This window comes from Gopherus evgoodei, unplaced genomic scaffold (genome assembly GCF_007399415.2).
Source record: "Gopherus evgoodei ecotype Sinaloan lineage unplaced genomic scaffold, rGopEvg1_v1.p scaffold_46_arrow_ctg1, whole genome shotgun sequence".
Lineage (NCBI taxonomy): Eukaryota > Metazoa > Chordata > Testudines > Testudinidae > Gopherus > Gopherus evgoodei.
Genome location: NW_022060067.1, coordinates 1723400 through 1745068, shown reverse-complemented (window position 1 = coordinate 1745068; position 21669 = coordinate 1723400). Strand labels below are relative to the sequence as shown.

At 45.2% G+C, this 21669-nt stretch overlaps 1 protein-coding gene across 1 annotated transcript; it reads left to right on the top strand.

Annotated features, from left to right (window-relative positions):
- The first annotated feature begins 1671 nt into the window (after positions 1–1671).
- Positions 1672–16697, top strand: LOC115642844 (zinc finger protein 436-like). The gene is made up of 4 exons (XM_030546538.1): positions 1672–1676; positions 5111–5282; positions 6010–6136; positions 16197–16697. Exons 3-4 carry the CDS (start codon positions 6037–6039, stop codon positions 16691–16693), a joined length of 597 nt encoding a protein of 198 aa, XP_030402398.1. The 5' UTR covers positions 1672–1676; positions 5111–5282; positions 6010–6036; the 3' UTR covers positions 16694–16697.
- Positions 16698–21669: the final 4972 nt, after the last annotated feature.

Here is a 21669-nt window from a genome sequence, read left to right as displayed (position 1 = left end):
TTTCTTTTGTTTCAACATGACAAACATTTTCAGTCAAAGTTTTCCAGTTCGGCAACATCAGAACATTTTGATTTGTTTCAGCTCAACATTTTTTTTTTACTTTTCAATGTGATGTGGCCACGTCACGTATTCCGAGGTGCAGAATCTCAGCTTTCACATTTGTTAAAGTGAGTTGCTGGCCCTCAGCACCTCCCCAGTGTAAACGGAGACAGCTTTGCCTTGCTGGGTCTTCCAGTAGCCTGAAGCCGTAGCTCTGAGAGCGTGAACTCTCCTGTCCCCTGTTAATGTCATCGGGGTGTCAACTGAAATGGCAACAGTTTGATGTCAACATTGAATGTTCCCTGGTGATCACCTGAGCAGGTGGATCAGGGAGAGGGTGGGAGTGAAAACTTTGTGTGGTGGGAATAGGGGGTTGCTGTAGGGAGGGAAGAACAGAGGAGAGACATAATGACAGGGAAGTAAGAGAGAAATGGAGAAAGGAGGGTGGGAAAGGAAGGGAAACACAGGGAAGAACCAGCAGGGCCCTACAGGGTGTCCGGGAAGGGGCTGTTTTCCTCCTGAGTGACACTGAGCGTGACAGACAAAGACTTGGCAAAATACTAAGAACTAAAATTTTATTTCTGATACGAAGGGCAGATTCTCCCCTTGTTCCTTGTATGTGGGTGTCCCATGAAGAGCAGTGGGGGTTCTGCTGTGAATGGAGCAGGGCACAGAGTCCTAACCTGTTGCCCTGTCCACAGGCCATAACGGACAGGGCAATCTGGCCCTCTCTGCGAATGAGATGGACACCCCAGGGTTACTGCTTCAGCTGAAGGGCTTGAGGGTTTTGGTGTTTAAGGGCCCATGTTCATTCTCTACTGGAGATCTGAGCTCTGTCTGTGGCCACTGTCAGCATGTAGAACCTGCCCACTCATTGGTCTGTGTCTCCTCCCTTTCTACATAATCTCAGTGCTGGTGCCCCTTGTTCCTGCAGTAAACCAGTGTAGGGGGTGGATCTACCCCCCACAGAACCAGAGCATCCCTGAGAAAGCTCCTAAACAATGTCTCCGTTCCTTGCTCTAGTGTCTCCCCACTTCCCGTCTCTCTGGGGAGCCCAGGGCTGAGGTGACTCACCATGACAACGACCATCTCAGGCTGCAAAGCTCAGATCCAAGTTTCCTGGAGTTTGGGGGTTGCTGGGCTCAGAGTCTGGGGCTCAGGCCTATTTCTCACTCCTCCTTTCCCCAGCAGGGAGGACAGGATGTTTTGGAAGCCAGAGCCGTTGTTTGCGGAGCTGGAGAAGAGACTCAGCGATTTCTCTCTGAAAAGTGCCATGCTGCAAGAGGTCCTGCTGGGATTCAAAGGTGAACTGGAGTCTGGGGGTGGTGTCTCCTCTGGTTAGAGCGACCCTGGCCCTGGGGAGGAGTCGGGGACTCTAGTGATGTCACTGATCCTGGGCTCCATCTCACAGCCCAGCTCAGCGAGTCGCCCTTCCCCATGGAGCATCCCTGTGGGGCTGGCTCTGTCTGCAACGGCTGCCTTGTTGGCCTCTGATCTCTGTCACCATCTCCTAGTTAACAGCAGTTCCATTAATAAGCAATGGGGATTTCTCCATGAATGCGAGGGCCTGAATTCTCACCTCTCCCATCTTCTCCTTCCCCTGGAGACGCTGCGACGGGGGCTGGGGAGCAACACAGGTATGTGTTCGTCTCTAACTGGCCATGGGGAGATTTCAGACCAATAAACATGTTAACAACAGGAGAGCGCAGCCTCCAGCACCTGGAAGCTGTGTAACAATGGGAAGTGATGTTACTTTGTTCTTGCACCAGTATATTTTCAACTGACTTGTCTCTTAAAAATTTTAGCTCATCAATGTCACATAAGCATTTAAAGTGTTTTGCAGTTTTTCTAGTACTCATTTTTTTGCCTTTGCTTTCTTTAATTATTGCATTTTTAACTGACTACATTAATTTTAAGAATTTTATTTTGCAGTTTTAATTGCAGTAATATTAATAGTGTTTTTAATTAAGTTTACATAGTCTATTTTAAAGCTTTTTTTTAAAGACCACTAAGTCTTTGACAACTTTTCCTGTGTTTGAGTGGCTGCTTGATACTTTTAAAAAAAAATTACAAAGGCTGAGTTTTTTTTAAACATATTTATTTGAAAGTTTGTTAGTATAGTTAGAGTTTTTTAAAAAAACAGACTTTTTTGTTGTGACTCTAAATTGGTAATGTATTCACATTTTTAACCTATAATTATTTTAGTGCACTATTTACCTCTTGTGACATAGATTGTGGCTGATTTTTACACTTTAAATAAATAAAACAGCTATTAGCATCTAATTTGGTTAAAACAGCAATTCTATCTATCTATCTATCTATCTATCTATCTATCTATCTATCTATCTATCTATCTATCTATCTATCTATCTATCTATCTATCTATCTATCTATCTATCTATCTATCTATCTATCTATCTATCTATCTATTTGCATAACCTGCACTACTTTAAGACTGCAATGTTTGTTTGGTTCTTTTAATTAACTTTTTGCTCTAAACTTTTTTTTTTATGCTTACATTATGCCTTACATTAATTTATTTTTCTTGGAATGATTTTATTCATTTAAGATAGAATCTTAATTTTTTTTCTCCCAATACATTCCTAGCCATCCCGATTATTAATTTCTGGGAAACATCCTCAGCAGAATTATTTGAAGGTGTTGCACCGGAGAGTAAAGGCACAGAGGCAGTGGCTTGTGGGAAACAGGGTAAGCTTCATTACTAATCCTGCTCTTAAAAAGAGGTTCTTTTTAGAAAACTAGTTTAACGTATAAGCACTGAGAGACTTTAAGGAAGTCACTAATCCCGGGAGCAATGGGTCTCTTTGGAACATATTTTAACTGACAAGCCCTTACAGCCTTTCTGAGAAACAGGATAGAACTAAGATCAAAATGAAGTGCAATTAATGAACGTGCATCATGAGGAGAAAGAGGCAGGAACACAAATTAAAATATAATGAAAACAAAGCCTCTCAGAAAGGAAATATATCAGATTAGTAGCAGTGTTGCCATGTCAGGGGTGAGGTGGAAGATGATTTTCTCCCCCTCCTCCCATCTCTTTTTAAAAGTCCCAAAAGGAATAAAAGTAGGTGGCATAGTTAATTTTTTATTATTTTGTTTACTAATTAAATGCATGTCCCTAAGGTCAAATTTGGCCTAGGTAACTTTGTTGCCATGTTTTCTTGTTTATCAAGCATAGAGCTTAGTACTGGCCCTGAACGACATCATTAGCCCCCTTTTGTTTGGACTAATTTAATTTTCTGTCATTGGTCATCTTGCACCTGTGCATGGAATTCATGGCTGAAAAGAATTTAACCTACTTTTCATCAACTTGTTGCTAGAGGTTATTGTAAGATCTTATGAACTTTTGTCTTCTTTTTACAGTGAAGTAAGGTAGAGAGTTCAAAACGTGGGTGTTACTGGAATGAACAGTTCCCAAGGTTGGTCCATATATGCCATTGCACTGGGTTCATTCACACTTTGTCCGGGTACCATTTAGCACTCTCTTCCCATGCGTAGTCAATGCCGATACAAAAGAATGATCTAGGCTCGTGTTCCTCAGCTGGTAGTTTGTGACCCCTGGGGGCTCAGGAAAGGCAGTCAGGAGGCTGTGAGATGTTGAGTGTTTCATTATGATCAAAAGCAAAGAAAATCTTACTCCCCCACTCCTGCACTCCCCTGTTCATTGTGGTCAGTGTTCTCTGCCAGCCTCTTGAAATATAAGTTATATATAGACTCAGCACGGATACATGTTGTATTCTTACTTTTATAGTAAATATTTAGGGGTCAGAAAAGATTTGGCTTCCAATAAGTGGTACTTACTTATTTATTTCAGCTGTGAAATGAGGCTGTTTGCAGCTGTGCGCAGTAACTCTTTCATTGCCTGTCTCCCAACCAGCAAGACTGAAACCCCTGAGGTGGTTAGTAGAAATGGGGATGAAGCAGAAAGTTTTGATGCAAACCGGCATTGAGTGCTGTCAGCGATCGCAGGAGAACAAAGGAACCCAGGGATCGTTGGTCACTAAGTCTCCCAGGCAGAGGGAGGGGAGGGGGGGAAAGAGAAGACAGAAAATGAAGGAGAAATAAGTGGAGGGTGGGAAGGTCACAAGCTCCCAAACCTGCGCACATCCAGTCATAAAGTCTAAGGCCAGAAGGGACGATTGGATCATCTGGTCTGACCTCCTGTCTAGCACTGGCTGCCAACACTCCCTAGCACCCGCCCACTAAACCCAACAGCTGGAGTGAGGCCAAAGTCTTGCAGACCACAGGAGACTAGACTGTTATATGCCCCAGGCAGAGAAAAGGAGGGACCGAGGTGCCCCAGTGCCGCCGACCCCTGCAGTGGCAGGGAAATCGTTAAGTGAGATATTTCTGAGTGATCCCAGTGAGTGCCCCACACCCCACGCTGCAGAGGAAGGTGGAACCCCCCCAGGTCACCTACAACCTGACCCAGGGGGAAAATTTCTTCCCCATCCCACCTATAATGATCAGTTAGACTCTGAGCATGGAAGCACAGAGAGAGAGAGAGAGAGAGAGAGAGAGAGAGAGAGAGAGAGAGAGAGAGAGAGAGAGAGAGACACACAGCCCAATAACCTGTCTTCTTCTCTGGCCGTTCCTGAAGCTTCAGAGGAAAGAAATAAAAAAAACCCTCTAAAAATACATAAAGGGGGAAAATTCCTTCCTGACCGCTAGCAGTTGTGGCTGAAACCCTGAAGCATGAGGGTGAGGAACATAATACATAAAATGGAAGTGAGCCCCACTTCTTGGTCCACTATTTGTCTCTATTGACCAAACCTTCCAGCTATCACCAGCAAACTTCATTTAATTTACTGCACCTACACTGGGCAGACTTTGTCCTGTCTCTGCCTCCACCTGGTCCCCACTGTTGCGGGAGTTGCCCTCAGGGTTTTAAAACTAGCACAGTGGGTTTAGCACTGGTGGTTGGGTCTGGGCTGTGATAAAGTGATGGAATGTTTTCCCAGCATGTGAGTCAGAAACATGAGTATCATAGATTATTAGTGTTGGAAGGGACCTCAGGAGATCATCTAGTCCAGCCCCCTGCTCAAAGCAGTGAAAGGGCCGGGGAAGATCATGATGTGACAGGAACTAAAGGTCCTTCTGAAATCTTCCCTGTCACCCTTCTCACCCTGACAGGAGGCAGAGTAACACTCATCTTTGGCTCCAGATTGTCCCAGCCTCCCACAGGACAGGGAAGGGAACTGGCTGTAGTGGAGCCAGTCCAGGTAGGGATTATTGCGGGGTTGCTGGTGGGTTCCTGCTGGAAGTTGAGGGGCAGGAAATACTGAGGGCCTGGGATCTTTGGGGGACCTCAGTGTGGAGGTGGGATGGGGGCAGGAAATACCCAGGGCGGAAAAAGGGAGGGGGAGAAGGCATGTGACAAACTTGCTGGGAATTGTTTAACCCAAGTCCTGGATTCCGGGAACAGACCCATAGGGTTTAGGAGAGGAAATTACCCTATTTGTAGAATGGGGCAGGTGGGGGAACCCTGGACAGTGCTGGGGAAATGTATCATATTCCCAGTGCGAGAAGATGAACCTACTGGCCAGAGGCTGCTAGGAGATTGGAAGGAGGGGTGGAAGGTTCACCACCAGTGGGGCCTAGAGTAGATAACCCCTCCCCTTCCTTCCAGCTGTTGGCAATGGGAAGCCTGTTGGGGTTCCTACTGGGGAGTAACCCTGGAGCCTGCTGGGGGCCCCATCCCCCGCATCAGCCTCTGGCTTGTAGGTGTGTGATGGATGAGAAGACCCTTCCCCCTCTGTCTGCTAGGGGGTGAGGGGATCTCTAGCTCCCCTCCTGTTTTGTCTTCTGGCTGCTCTGAGCAGAGTGGGGGTGGGACCCTGCTGACTGTGAGCCTGCCGCAGCTTCCATTTGATTGGCTCCTCTCCCCCATGAATAGTGGGGCTGTGAGTGGGGCAGCAGGTTGTGAGTGGGGGGCTCTTGCTCTTTCAGGGGCCGGTGATCTTCGAGGAGGTGGCTATGTATTTCACCAGGGATGAGTGGGCTCTGCTGGACCCCCGTCAAAGAGCCCTCTGCAGAGACGTTGTGCAGGAGAACTATGAGAATGTGACCTTGCTGGGTAAGGATTCCAATCCCCTCCGTTTTTAGAAGGGTAAATGAAGAGTTAAGGTTCACGCCACCCCCACAATGCCACCTCTGCTCTGCCCTGTCTCAGCAACAGCCCACTGAGTGCATTGAAATGGGGCAGACTAGGTCCCTCAGGGTTCACATGCACCTCCCTTCATATCACAGTCACAGCTCTGCCAAGCTGCTCCAACTCCTCCCGCCACCATCCAGTTACAGCTACAACTGACCCAGTGCACACGGCTGGAGGCATGTGGAGAAATGCCTGGATTCCCATCTGTGAACACAACACAGACAATGGCACGTTCTTAATCCTTCATAGCTATTGTAGAATCATAGAAAGGGCTATTAGGTCATCTAGTCTGACCTCCTGTATAACACACGTCATAGAATTTCATCCAGTTACTGCTGTACTGAGCTGAATACCTTGTGTTGGACTAAATCCTCCCCCAGAAAGGCATCCACTGCGACTTGACGACTTCAAGAAATGGAGAAACGTCCTCTTCCTTTGTTAGTTTGTTAACCTTTGCACCAGCCTTACTGAGCCATTCCCAGTGGCTAGTGCCAGCTGCAGGGCTGGGGCAGAGTTAAAGTTACATTTTAGGGGTGATGTGTATATTAACTCTTCCTTTTCTGGTTTTCAGAGGTTTGAGTTTAGCCACCACCCACCTAGTGGAAAGGCATGCAGCAGAACTGGGCAACCTATACTTGGTATTTATGTAGGTTATGGGCATTTAATTTCCTTATTTTTCTAACAGACATTTTCAGCATTCTGTGTCTGCATGAGAGATTTTCTCAGCATAATTATATCAATTAAGGATGTGGTTTTTTGCATCCCTAACAAACAGAGCTATGCTGACAAAACTCTGCAGCTCAGAAGAGGCCAGAGTCTGCAAGCGGATTTTAGAAGACTTTAAAATATTGTTCTCAGCCCTGAAATTTTGGAATCGGGGGAAACGTCTAAGAGGAACTCATTCAGAATGCAAACAAAACGCACAATACACCTAGTCTGAAAGTTAACAGTGGTACGGCTTCTACTCAGATGAATGGGTGTAGCTCAGAGGCAGTGGCCACAGCATGTCCTCTTGACCCAACCAACCAACGACTATGAGAGCAGTGTGAGGTTCCTATTCAGGAGTTCTTGTGGGGTAGGGGGAAGAAGAGCAGTGAGCATGGGAGAGGAGAAGATGATGGGAGCTAGTGCTTGTGGGGTGTCACAAGGGAGGGAACGCTGAGTGTAGTGGGAGGAAAGGGATAGGTATGTGGAAGACTAGAGGGGATCAGGGAGGGATGGGTACCATGGAAGTAAGAGGAGATGACGAATCAGAGACAGAATCTCCTGGGAACAAGGAATGTGGTAGTATGGGGGAGTGGGAGCCTGGGAATGGAGAAAAGGGGTGGAGGTCCCAGCAGTGATGCTGTTGGAGCGGGTGGGATTGGGTAGGAGATGTGGGATACTTGGAAGTGGAAAAGACTGAGGATAGTGGAAAGGGGATGGGGAGTGGTTGCTCCAAGGGGCAGGAAGGATCTGGTGGCAGTGGGAAGGGAAGGTTTCAGGGAGGCAGATATTTGGGGCCCTTCACTGAGAATGCTTTTGCCATAGTCTCTAATGACCTCTCCCTAAGCAAAGCTCAGAACCAGTGCTCCACCCTTATTCTTCTTGACCCATCAGCCTCCTTTAATACTACTGACCGTGGTCTTCATCTTGACATCTTGTCTGCTTCCTGGTTCTCCTCCTACCTCTGTAACCACTTCTTCAACATGTCCTTAGGAAGATCGTCCTCACCCCCACTCCACTCTTCTGTGGGAGTTCTAAGGGGCTCAGTCCTTGGTCACTTCCTCTGCACTTTATCTCTGGGAAATCTCACCCCCAAACACAAATTCAGCTACTGTCCATATGCTGATGAATCACAGATCTACCACTCTACTCCAGACCTGTCTCCTTCTGTCCAAACTGAAACCTCCGCCTCCCTCTGATGACTCCTCATGGATGGATAGCCATCAGTTCAAGCTCAACAGCTCAAATGTTGATAACAGGGCTCTTAATCCCCAAAGCCAGCCCCCCACCTCCTTTCTTGCTGTTCACTCCTGGATGAGCTGATGGAATCTCAGAGCCTCTGGCAATATTTGCAAACTCAGATGACAGAAGAGTTCCCAGAAGACTGAAGAAGGGTTAACATAGTGCCCATCTCTACAAAGGGGAAAAAGGAGGAGCTGGGGAAATATTGACTAGTCAGCCTGACCTCAACACCAGGGAATCTACTAGAACAAAGTATAAAACATTCAATTTGCGAATACCCAGAAGATGAAGGGGTAACCGACAGCAGCCAGCATGGATTTACTAGGAACATAGCATGACAAACCAGCCTGATATCCTTCTTTGATAGGGCAACTGGTTTGGTGGTTAAAATAGACCTGGACTTCAAGAAGGTTTTTGACACAGTCCCATGAGTAAGCTGGAGAAATGCAGGCTCAACAGAACTCCCATTAAGTGGATATATAATTGGTTACACAACCACAAGCAAAGAATAACTATTATTGGAATGATGTCAGATTGGAGGGATTTCTCAAATGGGGTTTCACAGGGATCTGTTTTGTGTCTGTTGCTATTTAACGTCTTCATTAACTACCTGGATGTAGGAATAGAGAGCATACTGATCAAATTTGCAGACGACACAAAGCTGGGGGGGTTGTCAACACTTTGGAGGCTAGAACAAAACTTCAAAGGAATCGTGATAAATTGGCAAACTGGGCTACAGACAACAATGAAATGGAACAAAGACAAGTGCAAGGTGCTACAGTTCATGAAGAAAAACCCAATGCACAAATCCTGACTGGGGGATAACTGGCATGGCAGCAGCACCGCTGAGAAGGATCTGGGAGTTGTGGATCACAACCTCAACATGAGGTCAACAGTGTGATGATGCTGCAAAAAAGAAGCTAATGCATTAAGAGAAGCATAGCATGCAAATCACAGGTGGTGATAGTACTGCTCTTCTCAGCACTGGTTAGGCCTCAGGGGAGTCCTGCGTCCAGTTTTGGTCATCAGTGACTAGACATGATGTAGAGAAACTGGAAAGAATCAGAGGCATGTGACAAAGATGATCAAAGGGATGGAACACAAACCAGTAAGCAAAGGCTGATGGAACTGGGTGTGTTTAGTTTGGAAATGAGTTAATGAGGGGATGTGACAGTGGTTTTCAAATACTCGAAAGGCTGTGAGAGCATGTGGGGCCGACCCTCCTGGTCTGTCTCAGGGCAGAGCTGCAAAGTCTCCAAGCCCAGGCCCTCAGGCAGGGTGGGACAGCAAACAATTAGGGCTTTTGCTCAGTGCGAGCACTAAACAGTCCAGGGCTCAGGCAGGGGCGAGCACCAAACAGTCTAGCGTCCTAGCTCGGCGGATGGTCGACCAACACAGGCCTTCTGGCCGAAGGTGGGGTGGCAGGAGGTAGGGGAATCCTGGCCCGCCTGACTGCACTGGGTCCCAGTCCTGGGCCCTAGCAGTGGCAGTGTAATCTGCCAGTGGATCAGCGGGGATCTGTCCACAACACCCTTACTTAGTGTCAGGCCAACACTCAGTCAGACGATGGTCTAGTTTCCCTGAGCGACTTCTAACAGTCCCCAGGGTTTGGTACCTCTAGCCTCCATTTCCACAGGGTCGGTGGTCTGTGGCAGCACCATCAGCTCGTTGGCACCTCGACTGGCTGGTGACCCTGGGAATTCTGGCCAGTCCTCTGGTGGCTGCCCCAGCAAGTCCTCAGTGTCTCACTCCTGCAGCGGGTGATAAGTGTTTGTCTCCTGCGGTAGCTCCAGCCCAACTGAGCTGCAGGGCCCCCTCCTTTTGTACTTCTGCTTCCTGTTCCTCCCCTCAGCTTCCGGAGTGTTGGAGGTGGCTTTCCTGGCTCTGTAGCCCAACGGGCGGGTTGTGGTCCTTGCTGGTCTTCCCCTCTACAGTTCTTCTCTCTTGTCACAGAGGACAGGACAAGAAGCAGGAGGTTCAAACTACAGCACACCAGATTTAGATTAAATATCAGGAACAACTTCCTAACTGGAAGAACCGTAGGACAATGGAACAGACGCCTAGGGCGGTGGTGGAAGGTTATTCACTGGAGTTTTCAAAAGGAATCTGGTTTAGTCACAGCAAATCCCGCACCTTGGCAGGGGGTTAGACTAGATGACCTTTGTGATCCTTTTAACTCTATGGTTCTAAGGGGAACCAGGGTTCATCCTTGGAAAAAGCTAAAGTGAGCGTGTCACTCATTAAGGGTATGTCTGCACTGTGTCTGGAAGCTGCCTCCCAGCCAGAGTCCATGCTGACTCACTACCAATAACGATGTAGGTGCTGTTGGTTGGGCTGTAGCTTGGGATCTCAAGCCAGGGGTTAGGGAGGGTGGGTGGGCTGGATGGTCTGAACTCCAAGTGGAGCCCTAACATCAAAGCAATGTCTCCACAGCCATTTTTAATACACTAGTGTGAGACTCAGCCTGGAAGGCAGCTGACTCCCTGTTGCACCTTAGACATATCCTAAAGAGAGCGGTCCCAAGGGAGACTGTATGAAGGTTGCGTCACCTAACTCCCTGTAAATCCATGACCCAGCCCCCTCTCTTGGCACCCTGTCACCGAGCCTTAGAGGGTCACAACTGAGGATGCCAAATTCAGGACGAACTGCTGAGAAATAGGGCAAACACAACCCAAAACTGGTGGATATTCTTTTATAAGTTTCAGAGTAGCAGCCATGTTAGTCTCTATCCACAGAAAGAACAGGAGTACTTGTGGCACCTAAGAGATTAACAAATGTATTTGAGCATAAGCATGCATCTGATAAAGTGGACTGTAGCCCACAAAAGCTAATGCTCAGATAAATTTGTTAGTCTCTTAGGTGCCACAAGTACTCCTGTTCTTTTATAAGATAGACCAAACCAACCACAAAAATAAACTCCTGTTTCACCACACTGGCCAACAAGAAACATAAAGGCAGTTTTCTCAGGCATTCCAGTTCTTATATCGCTACCAAAAATACTGGGTTCAAAGATGAGCGGTTCTTTACAACCAGTGTCATTAAATAATAGTTTCTTCTGATCTCAAAGGGCCAGCCACTCCCAGGTCAATATACAACTTAAATCTTACCCAAAAATCATGCTAGTTCCAGTCCTTTAGTATCTAATATCTAAAGGCTTATTCATAAAGAGAAAGAAAGGGAGGAGTTAAAATTGGCTAAGGGAATAAATTACATCCATTATGGGAAAGTTCTTGGTTCAGGCTTGTAGCAGTGATGGAATAAACTGCTGGTTTAAGTCAAGTCTCTGGAGTCCATCCACAGCTGGGATGGCTCATTCAGTCCTTTGCTCAGAGCTTCAGTCTGTAGCAAAGTTCCTCCGGAGGTAAGAAGCAGGATTGAAAACAAAATGGAGGTGTCTCCAGGGCCTTTTATAGCTTTTGCCATGTGGAGGGCATCCCATGGTTCTTACTGTGGAAAATTAGAGCAACCGGATGGAGTTTGGAGTCACATGGGCAAGTCACATGTTCATGCCTATTTTCCCTCAGTCATGGCAGGAAGCCATTACCTAGATTCCAGACAACACATTTCCATAACAGTCCACTCAGTGTAGATGGGCTTCTCACATGATCCACTGTCGATCAAGTGTGTCTTGATGAACCACTTAATTTGAACAGTCAAGGAAAGCTATCTTAGTGAGGTCAGAACATGTAGGGATAAAGTGAGAAAGGCTAAAAGCCAAGTAGAGTTGAACCTTGCAAAGGGAATTAAAACCAATAGTGAAAGGTTCTTTAACCATATAAATAAGAAGAAAACAAAGAAAGAAGAAGTGGGACCGCTAAACACGGAAGATGGAAAGGAGGTTAAGGGTAACCTAGGCATGGCCCAATATCTAAATAAGTACTTTACCTCAGTCTTTAATAAGGCTAATGGGGAGCTTAGGGGAAAAGGAAGGATGACAAACGGGAATGAGGATATGGAGGTGGATATTACCACATCTGAGGTAGAAGCCATACTTGAACAGCTTAATGGGACAAAATTGGAGCGCCTGGACAATCTTCATCCGAGAATATTAAAAGAACTGGCACATGAAATTGCAAGCCCATTAGCGAGAATTTTTAATGAATCGGTAAACTCAAGGGTTGTACCCTATGGATGGGGATTAATATGAAAATTGAAAGGTGGATAAGGAACTGGTTAAAGGGGAGACTACAACAGGTCATACTGAAGGGTGAACTGTCAGGCTGGAAGGAGGTTACTAGTGGAGTTCCTCAAGGATCGGTTCTGGGACCAATCTTATTTAACCTTTTTGTTACTGACCTTGGCACAAAAAGCGGGAATGTGCTAATAAAGTTCGTGGATGACACGAAGCTGGGGGGTATTGCTAACACAGAGAAGGACCGGGATATCATCCAGGAAGATCTGGATGACCTTGTAAACTGGAGTAATAGTAATAGGATGAAATTTAATAGTGAAAAGTGCAAGGTCATGCACTTAGGGATTAATAATAAGAATTTTAGATATACATTGGGGACGCATCAGTTGGAAGCAACAGAGGAGGAGAAGGACCTTGGGGTATTGGTAGATTACAGGATGACTATGAGCCGCCAATGTGATATGACAGTTAAAAAAGCTAATGCGGTTTTAGGATGCATCAGGTGAGGTATTTCCAGCAAAGATAAGGATGTGTTAGTACCGTTATATAAGGCGCTGGTGAGACCCCATCTGGAATACTGTGTGCAGTTCTGGTCTCCCATGTTTAAGAAGGATGAATTCAAACTGGAACAGGTTCAGAGACGGGCTACTAGGATGATCCGAGGAATGGAAAACCTGTCATATGAAAGGAGACTCAAAGAGCTTGGCTTGTTTAGTCTAGCCAAAAAAAGGCTGAGGGGGGATATGCTTGCTCTTTATAAATATATCAGAGAGATTAATATTAGGGAGGGAGAGGAATTATTTAAGCTTAGTACCAATGTAGATACAAGAACGAATGGGTATAAACTGGACACTAGGAATTTTAGACTTGAAATTAGACGAAGGTATCTAACCATTAGAGGAGTGAAGTTCTGGAACAGCCTTCCAAGGGGAGTAGTGGGGGCAAAAGACATATCTGTCTTTAAGATTAAGCTTGATAAGTTTATGGAAGGGATGATATGATGGGAGTGCCTAATTTTGGCAATTGATCTTTGATTCAATTTTTCGTTTCCAATTTAAACAAATCCATGTTTTTTCCTGATTCCCCCTTCTTCTACATGATGTTGGGAAGGGCTTTGGAGACCATTTGGGATGGGATCTGAGTTACTGAAGAGAATTCTTTTTTGAGTTCTGGCTGGTGAGTCTTGCCCACACGCTCAGGGTTTAGCTGATCGCCATATTTGGGGTCGGGAAGGAATTTTCCTCCAGGGCAGATTGGCAGAGGTCCTGGAGGTTTTTCGCCTTCCCCTGCAGCGTGGGGCATGGGTCACTTGCTGGTGGATTTTCCGCAGCTTGAGGTCTTCAAACCACAATCTGAAGACTTCAATAACTCTGACATAGGTTAGGGGTTTGTTATAGAAGTGGATGAGTAAGGTTCTGTGGCCTGCGTTGTGCAGGGGGTCGGACTAGATGATCACATTGGTCCCTTCTGACTCTAGAATCTATGAATCTATGAGAATCCAGGCAAGGGAGAGGCCCTATGAATGCAGTGACTGTAGGAAAAGCTTCACTAGCAGCTCAACCCTCTCTGAACATCATAGAATCCACACTGGGGAGAGGCCCTATCAATGCAGTGAGTGTGGCAAAACCTTCATCGCAGTTCAAACCTTTTTACTCAGAAGAGAATCCACAGAGAAGAGAGGCCCTGTCAATGCAGTGAGTGTGGGAAGACCTTCTCTTGGCTCACAACTCATGCTACCCATCAGAGAATCTGTCAGAGAGATCAACACCATAAAAACCTCTAGGGCTATCAATACTTTCTTTTTCTGTAATAATTTTCCTGATTCCCACACAGTAACTTTTGAAGCTGTTTGAACTGTTCGCAGCACTATTATTCCTTAACTTGTCCAGATGAGTGGTTCATTTTTGCCTTTTTACAGTTTGCCCTGTTTGACTTAAAAGGTGGGTGAGGGAAACCTGCAGGTCCTTAGATCATTCCAGTGTCTGATATAACCATTTGGGGGGAAGCAGAGGAGGACAAGAAGGAAAAAGAGCTTGTAGCTGTTGTGCAATCCCCATGTTCCTAGCAGAAGGGTCTGGGGGGGTCCAGTTTGACTGCTTGTTGAGGACACAGAACTCACAAGTTGACAAAGCTCAGAGCCCCGTTACACGGAGTCATAATGTGATCAGCTCACACCCAAGGGGAGCAACACCCTTCCCTTGGTCTCTTGCCAGAGCTCCTATCAGCTAGGTGTCCTTCCTGCAAGAGTTGGTTGCTGAGAGGGTTGCGATGGGATAAATGAAAGCAGAGGAGGATTGTTTCTCATGGGTTTTCTTTGTATTGCTCTGTCATCCTGCTAGAGGAAGCTGAAACATCATTTGAGTTTGTTTCAGTGGCTTGGGTTAGGCTCAGGTGGTAATCCTGAACACAGGGGTTCCTGCACTCTTTGCTCTTAGCTCCTCAGGGAGTGGACAATGGAGCTACTTCAAAAATTGGACAGAAAGTAGCCTAAGGAAGTGTAGCATAAGTGAGAAGAAAAGTGTTGTTATCACTTCACTGGTGGCCTAGTGGGTTAGGATTTGGCATTTTCACTGCTATGGCCTCGGTTCAATTCCTAGTCAGGAAAAAGTGAATTCACATCAGAAAATATTCAATTTTTCGTTTCCAATTTAAACAAATCCATGTTTTTTCCTGATTCCCCCTTCTTCTACATGATGTTGGGAAGGGCTTTGGAGACCATTTAAAAATCAAAGCTTCCCACTGACTAGTAACAGAATATGGGCATGTTTCCCCTGTGCACCTGGAAGTCGAGGCTGCATGCCCTTTTACACAAATAGACGTGCAAATTATCCCCCTCCTTGCTAGCTAGCCTAACCAACGTTATAATAACAATAATAGACATTCAGGTTGACCCAAGTTGAATTTTTTTTTCTAATTTTCTTGCTGAAGCAAAACCAAAAAATCATTTTGGGCTAACCAAAATATTTCAGCAAATAAAATATTCAGGCAAAAACTTTCATCCCACTCTTTGGAAGTAACTATTCCAGAGAAACTGATCATTAGCCTCTTCCATTCCTGAGGTCTAGCCGCTGAAGTGTTCTAAGCATGGACAATGAGCCTTTCACCTGTTGCTCACTGGTTACTACCTTGCTCAGGTAGCTACTGATGAAAGGCAATGTGGTTTAGTGGCAGACCTACTTCTATCCCTCTGCCCAACTAGGAGTGTTTGCTACATTGCATGTAAAAATACAATAAATGCATTTTGTTGGTATCTAAACCTGAGATCAAGATGAAACATTGTGATTGTAAGTCAATGAGAAAATCTCTGCTGAGTTCTACAGAAGGAAGGTTTTCTCATCAGGCTCTCACACAAGATAAAAGTTCTGAAGGTTCTTAGAGCTTCCAGACACAGAGGCCAGAGTTTTCAGAAGGTCTCATACTCACCCCTAGAGCCAGATTTTCAGAAGAACTCAGCTGCCATTTGGGCAACAGAAATGTTGGCCACGTTTTCAGACAGGCTGAACACACTGAGGGCTGAGCTATTTTGAAAACAAAAGGTAGTGGCAGCTTTTAACTCAATCATCAGAAAAGCTGCAAGAGCCCCTCCAATTTGCCCATCTCACAAGGAGACAAAACCCAGTCAAATCTCCCAACCAACAAAGCTCACATCTACTCCCCTTTTCCATGGTTATTTGCCTGGCAGCTCCCAGGGACCCATTCAACAAGACAGGAAATCCAAAATCAGTAAAGTCAAGGGAAAGTTTTTCATTGCAGGTTTCACTGACTGGGAAGGTCAGACAGAAAAGTTTGGTCATTTAATGTCAGACTACTAGGTTATCCCTTATTCTATTCCTGTCTCTGACATTTCCTTTTTCTCAGGCACAGGGAGTGACCTATGTCTGGATTCTCTCTGTCTCGAATCAGGTGTTGGGATGATGAGTGAGAACGAGGAGGAGAATCCCCAGCAGGAAGATGCTGAGCAAGTAGAACTACATGAGACGTTATCAGGAAGATACAAAGGGAGTGTTTCCTGGAGTTGTACACTCCCAGAAAAAGCAAAAGTCTGTGAGACTCAGCAGAGGCCAGAGGAAAACTCAAGTAGCCTCTCAGACCTTATTACACACGAGAGAATCAACTTGGAAGAGACACGCTACACATGCCATGAGTGTGAGAAAAGCTTCAATGGGAGTTCAGACCTTTTCACGCATCAGGGAATCCACAGAGGAGAGAGACCCTACACATGCTCTGAGTGCAGGAAAACCTTCATTGAGCGCTCAGACCTTGTCAGACATCGCAGAATCCACAGTGGAGAGAGACTCTGCACATGCTCTGCATCTGGGAAAAGCCTCAATCAGAGCTCATTCCCTATTAGACATCAGAAAATCCAAATGGGAGAGAACTGTAAGAAATGCCTTGATTAGGGCTGGCCAAAAAATTGTTTTTTTTTAAAAATCACATTTGCTAATTCCAATACAGTGATCTTTGCACCATCTTCACCGTGGTCTCTCAGCTCCACCAGATGAGTGCCTGCTTCTGCCTTTAGAAGCTCACACCACTTTGGGGTCAGTCCTGTGATCTTTTCTATCAACTCCTTTCCTTTTGACTTGTACGAGTGTGTGTCCCTCCAGCCAGGAATGTTCTTCAGCTCCAGGTGGGGGAGAGAGGTTTGATCCCAACAAGTAACACTGAGGCAAAAGCTTCTTGTGCCTTACATCCACTAGGGCTGCACATGGAGTTGGCTGCTCAAGTTAGTGATCTTGGTGTAAAAAGACAGTTATAGTTGTAGATCAGATGCAGCCCAGGTGCAGTGGTTGGCATTAGCTTTCCCCTTGACCTGTCCTAAACTCCATCACTTTCCTAATCTAAATAAACCCTGAGCATCATGATTATACTGTTCCCCCATTTCAAAGCAATTGTTAGTCATTAAGTTTCCCCCGGAACAAATTGTTCCATTCCCAGTTGCTTTGATGTTGCTTCAGGTTTTGCTGGAGAACAGATATTTTTATTACCATTTTCCTGGCTTAAAATATATTGAGCTATAACAAAGAGCAGGAACAGGGCAGAGATAGGGGGAAATGGCATTTCACCGGCTATAAGAACAGAAGGAGAAAAGATAAATCAGAGTGATTCCTTTATTCCCCATCACCATCCCAACCCCCCTGTTGTTCAATTGGTTAGGTCAATATTTTTTATAAAGGGCTAGGAAGAGGATTCCCTAGTAAATAACTTGTAACTAAACAAAGTACTCATGCATTGGGCTCCCAAAACCGTTGTGGCCCAGGCCCTGCAGGAGGTCGCTTCTGAAGAGATGTCCTTCCTAATCAGGTGCATGTTGCCTTTCATTTGGAAAATGCCATCCATTTCTGGGTAGAGATGGGAAAAATGGAAGTGACGTTTCTGTTCAGCTCACCCATGGGAGATGCTGCAAATGTGTAGAAAATGGAATCCATGTTGAATGTGCTATAGCTGCAGAAAGAGACCTATTTTTAATAGAAACCTGACATTTGCTATCTTACAGGGATTCTAAGCCACACCTGAATTTAGTCCCTAATTTAAATCTCTGCCACCAGATTAAAGAAATAAAAGGGCATATTTGGGGGAGTTGTACCTCACTATCACTACTGATCTGTTGTGCGGTTGGTGAAGATTTCTACGCCAGAGAAGTGTGAAATTACTTCAAGTAAGGTCAAAGATTTGGCAAGAACTCAGGAAGAAATCACAGGTACTAGTGGTTGATTTTCACCCCAGAGATATAAGCTCTGGTGACCTGTGGCCCAGGTCAACGATTTTTAGAACCCTGCTCCTTAATTCAGTGGCATTGGTCACACTCCTAAAGGCGCCATGATTAAATTGGGAACAACTATCTTTTACCATTTGGATCCAAAGTTTCATGAAGTATAGAGAGAAACAGCTGATTCCTTCAGAGCCATTCCATGCCTATGGGCCCCGATATGGGTGCCTTGTTGGACAAGAAGCACTTCCATGCTGGACAAATTATGGTAGCCAATGAGGGATGTTAGAAGCAGGAGCAGGCTGATCCAGAGGCGGATTTGAGTAAATGGGTATCTTTATTGCAGTCAGTGATTTCCCTACACCCGCCCTAAGGGGGGTGTACACCCCCCCTGAATTTCCCTAACACCACCCCCCAGTTTTGTGAACTAGTTACATGCCAAACCTGTTGGCTGAACTTTGCGACTTTGTCCTCACCCAGAACTATTTCACATTTGGGGACAAAATATACCTTCAAGTCAGGGGCACTGCTATGGGTACTCACATGACCCCACGGTATGCCAACATTTTTATGGCTGACTTAGAACAACGCTTCCTCAGCTCTCGTCCTCTAACACCCCTACTCTACTTGCGCTACACTGATGACATCTTCATCATCTGGACCCATGGAAAAGAAGTCCTTGAGGAATTCCACCATGATTTCAACAATTTCCATCCCACCAGCAACCTCAGCCTAGACCAATCCACACAAGAGATCCAGTTCCTTGAAACTACTGTGCTAATAAGCGATGGTCACATAAACACCACCCATACCAGAAACCCACTGATGGCTATACTTACCTACATGCCTCCAGTTTCCATCCAGACCACACCACACAATCCATTGTCTACAGCCAAGCTCTAAGATACAACTGTGTTTGCTCCAATCCCTCAGACAGAGACAAACACCTGCAAGATCTCTATCAAGTGTTCTTACAACTACAATACCCACCTGTTGAAGTGAAAAAACAGATTGACAGAGCCAGAAGAGTACCCAGAAGTCACCTACTACAAGACAGGCCCAAGAGAGAAAATAACAGAATGCCACTAGCCATTACCTTCATCCCCCAACTAAAACCTCTCCAGGGCATCCTCAAAGCTCTACAACCTATCCTGAAAGATGATCCCTCACTCTCCCAGATCTTGGGGACAGGCCTGTCCTTGCTTACAGACAGCCCCCCAACCTAAAGCAAATAGTTACCAGCAACCACACACCACAGAACAAAAACCCTAACCCAGGAACCTATCCTTGCAACCTATCCTTGCAAGCCCAATGCCAACTCTGTCCACATATCTATTCAAGTGACACCATAATAGGACCTATTCACATCAGCCATGCCATCAAGGGCTCGTTTACCTGCACATCTACCAACGTGATATATGCCATCATGTGCCAGCAATGCCCCTTTGCCATGTACATTGGCCAAACCGGACTGTCTCTACACAAAAGAATAAATGGATACAAATCTGACATCAGGGATCATAACATTAAAAAACCAGTAGGAGAACATTTCAACCTCTCTGGCCATTCAGTAACAGATTTAAAGGTGGCAATTTTGCAACAGAAAGGCTTCAAAAACAGAGTCCAACTAGAAATGGCCGAACTTGAATTAATATGCAAACTAGATACAATCAATTTAGGCTTAAATGGAGACTGGGAATGGCTGAGCCATTACACACATTGAATCTATTTCCCCATGTTAAGTATCCTCACACCTTCTTGTCAAACTGTCTTAAATGAGCTATCTTGATTATCACTACAAAAGTTTTTTTTTCTCCTACTGACAATAGCACATCTTAATTAATTAGCCTTTAAGAGTTGGTTGGGCAACTGCCACCTTTTCCTGTTCTCTGTATGTATATATATCTCCTCACTATAACTTCCTTTCTATGCATCCAATGAAGTGGGCCCACAAAAGCTTATGCTCAAATACATTTGTTAGTCTCTAAGGTGCCACAAGTACTCCTGTTCTTTTTGCAGATATAGACTAACACGGCTGCTACTCTGAAACATGCCAATTTAGTGACTGTTTGGACATTTGAATTGAAATCGAAACATTAATACACACTTTAAAAGCATATATGGTGTATGATAAAATACATGTATCTGAAAGTATAATAGATTTGAAAAGTATGAACATAGGCTAACTTCCTTATACAGCTGTTGTGTTTTATGACAATGTCAGTGCATTCATTTCAGTGATGTTGGCAACCTAATAATTTCAAATGATGATTTGTAAGCAAAATCTAAATGAGCTCTCCCTGACAGCTAATGATGAGGCGGGGGGAAAGGCTTCAGGACCAGTTTGTATTTACATTCACACCTAATCTACCTAGGTATCCAGCAAAGAGAGCTGTGTTGCCCAAGTGATAGATTTTGGCTGGGGTTGGGTTACAAATCACTTGAATGCAGGGGGTGGAGGTGAGGTTGGGAATGAAATGTTGTTGTTATTGTATGAGTAAAGGGCAGTTGAACTGTACTTAGCTTGTGCTGATTGAGGGCATCAAAAGAGAGGGTGGGGACCTGTCCCTCTCCACTGTTTAAAGACAGAACTGGTTAGGCTCCATAGATAGTCTTTTGTTCTGTTAAGTGACCACTGCAGCTGAAATCACTGACAATCAGGTGTAAGTGCTTAGTCCCGCTGTGGGGACAGTGTTCCTGTGGGGACAGTGTTTTTGTGTAAAGAGCAGCCCAGACTGCACTAGCAGCGAGTTCCCCCACTGAGAGCTCAGCTGAAATCAGTGAGATCTGGTGGAACCTCAAGAGACCAACTTGCAGAGGTCACAGTGGCAGGTGGCGGTAGAAGGTGACAGCTCAGGGCCATTGGCAACTGAGTGGTGGCGTGAACAGTGGCAGAATGAACAGCCGCGGCCAGAGCGAAGAGTGAGCAGCTGGAGGAACGAGCAAGGTGCCTTCTTGCTCCCCACCTGGGAGATGTACTCACATGAAAGCACCTTGAATGGCTTAAATTAGGGGCATGTTAAATAAACATTTGTTTATTGGACTATATTTTAGTGACTTTGCTCCAGAATGCTAGATTTGTGACTGAGAATGGAAACTTACATATTTATGTTTCCTAGTAGGCCAAGATTTTTAAAATGCATTATTTGCCAAGGTTGTTATCTCACATTGTTGCTATCCTGAGAGGTCATTAAGTTGGGAAGTTTCTGTACTAAACATTTTTATTATTATAATTAATTTTTACATAAAAATGGTCATACTGGGTCAGACCAATGGTCCATATATCCCAGTATCCTGCCTTCTAACAGTGGTCAAGGCCAGAGGAAATGAACAAAACAGGTAACCATCAAGTGATCCATCCCCTGTTGCCCATTCCCAGCTTCTGGCAAACAGGCTAGGGACACTCAGAGCATGGTGTTCCATCCCTCCCCATCCTGGCTATTAGCCACTGATGGACCTATTCTCCAGGAATTTATCTAGTTCTTTTTTTAATCCTGTTATAGTTTTGGTCTTCACAGCATCCCCTGGCAAAGAGTTCAACAGATTGACTTAATAGTATGTGAATAAGTACTTCCTTTTGCTTGTTTTAAACCTGCTGCCTATTAATTTCATTGTGTGACTGCTAGTTCTTGTCTTATGTGAAGGATTAAATAACATTTCCTTATT

Excerpts from the sequence above, each read along its gene's own strand:
- LOC115642844 (XM_030546538.1), top strand. The coding sequence starts at position 6,037 with ATGTATTTCACCAGGGATGAGTGGGCTCTGCTGGACCCCCGTCAAAGA. Across the intron at positions 6,137-16,196 it reads TGAGAATGTGACCTTGCTGG|GTGTTGGGATGATGAGTGAG; the intron begins GTAAGGATTCCA and ends GTCTCGAATCAG.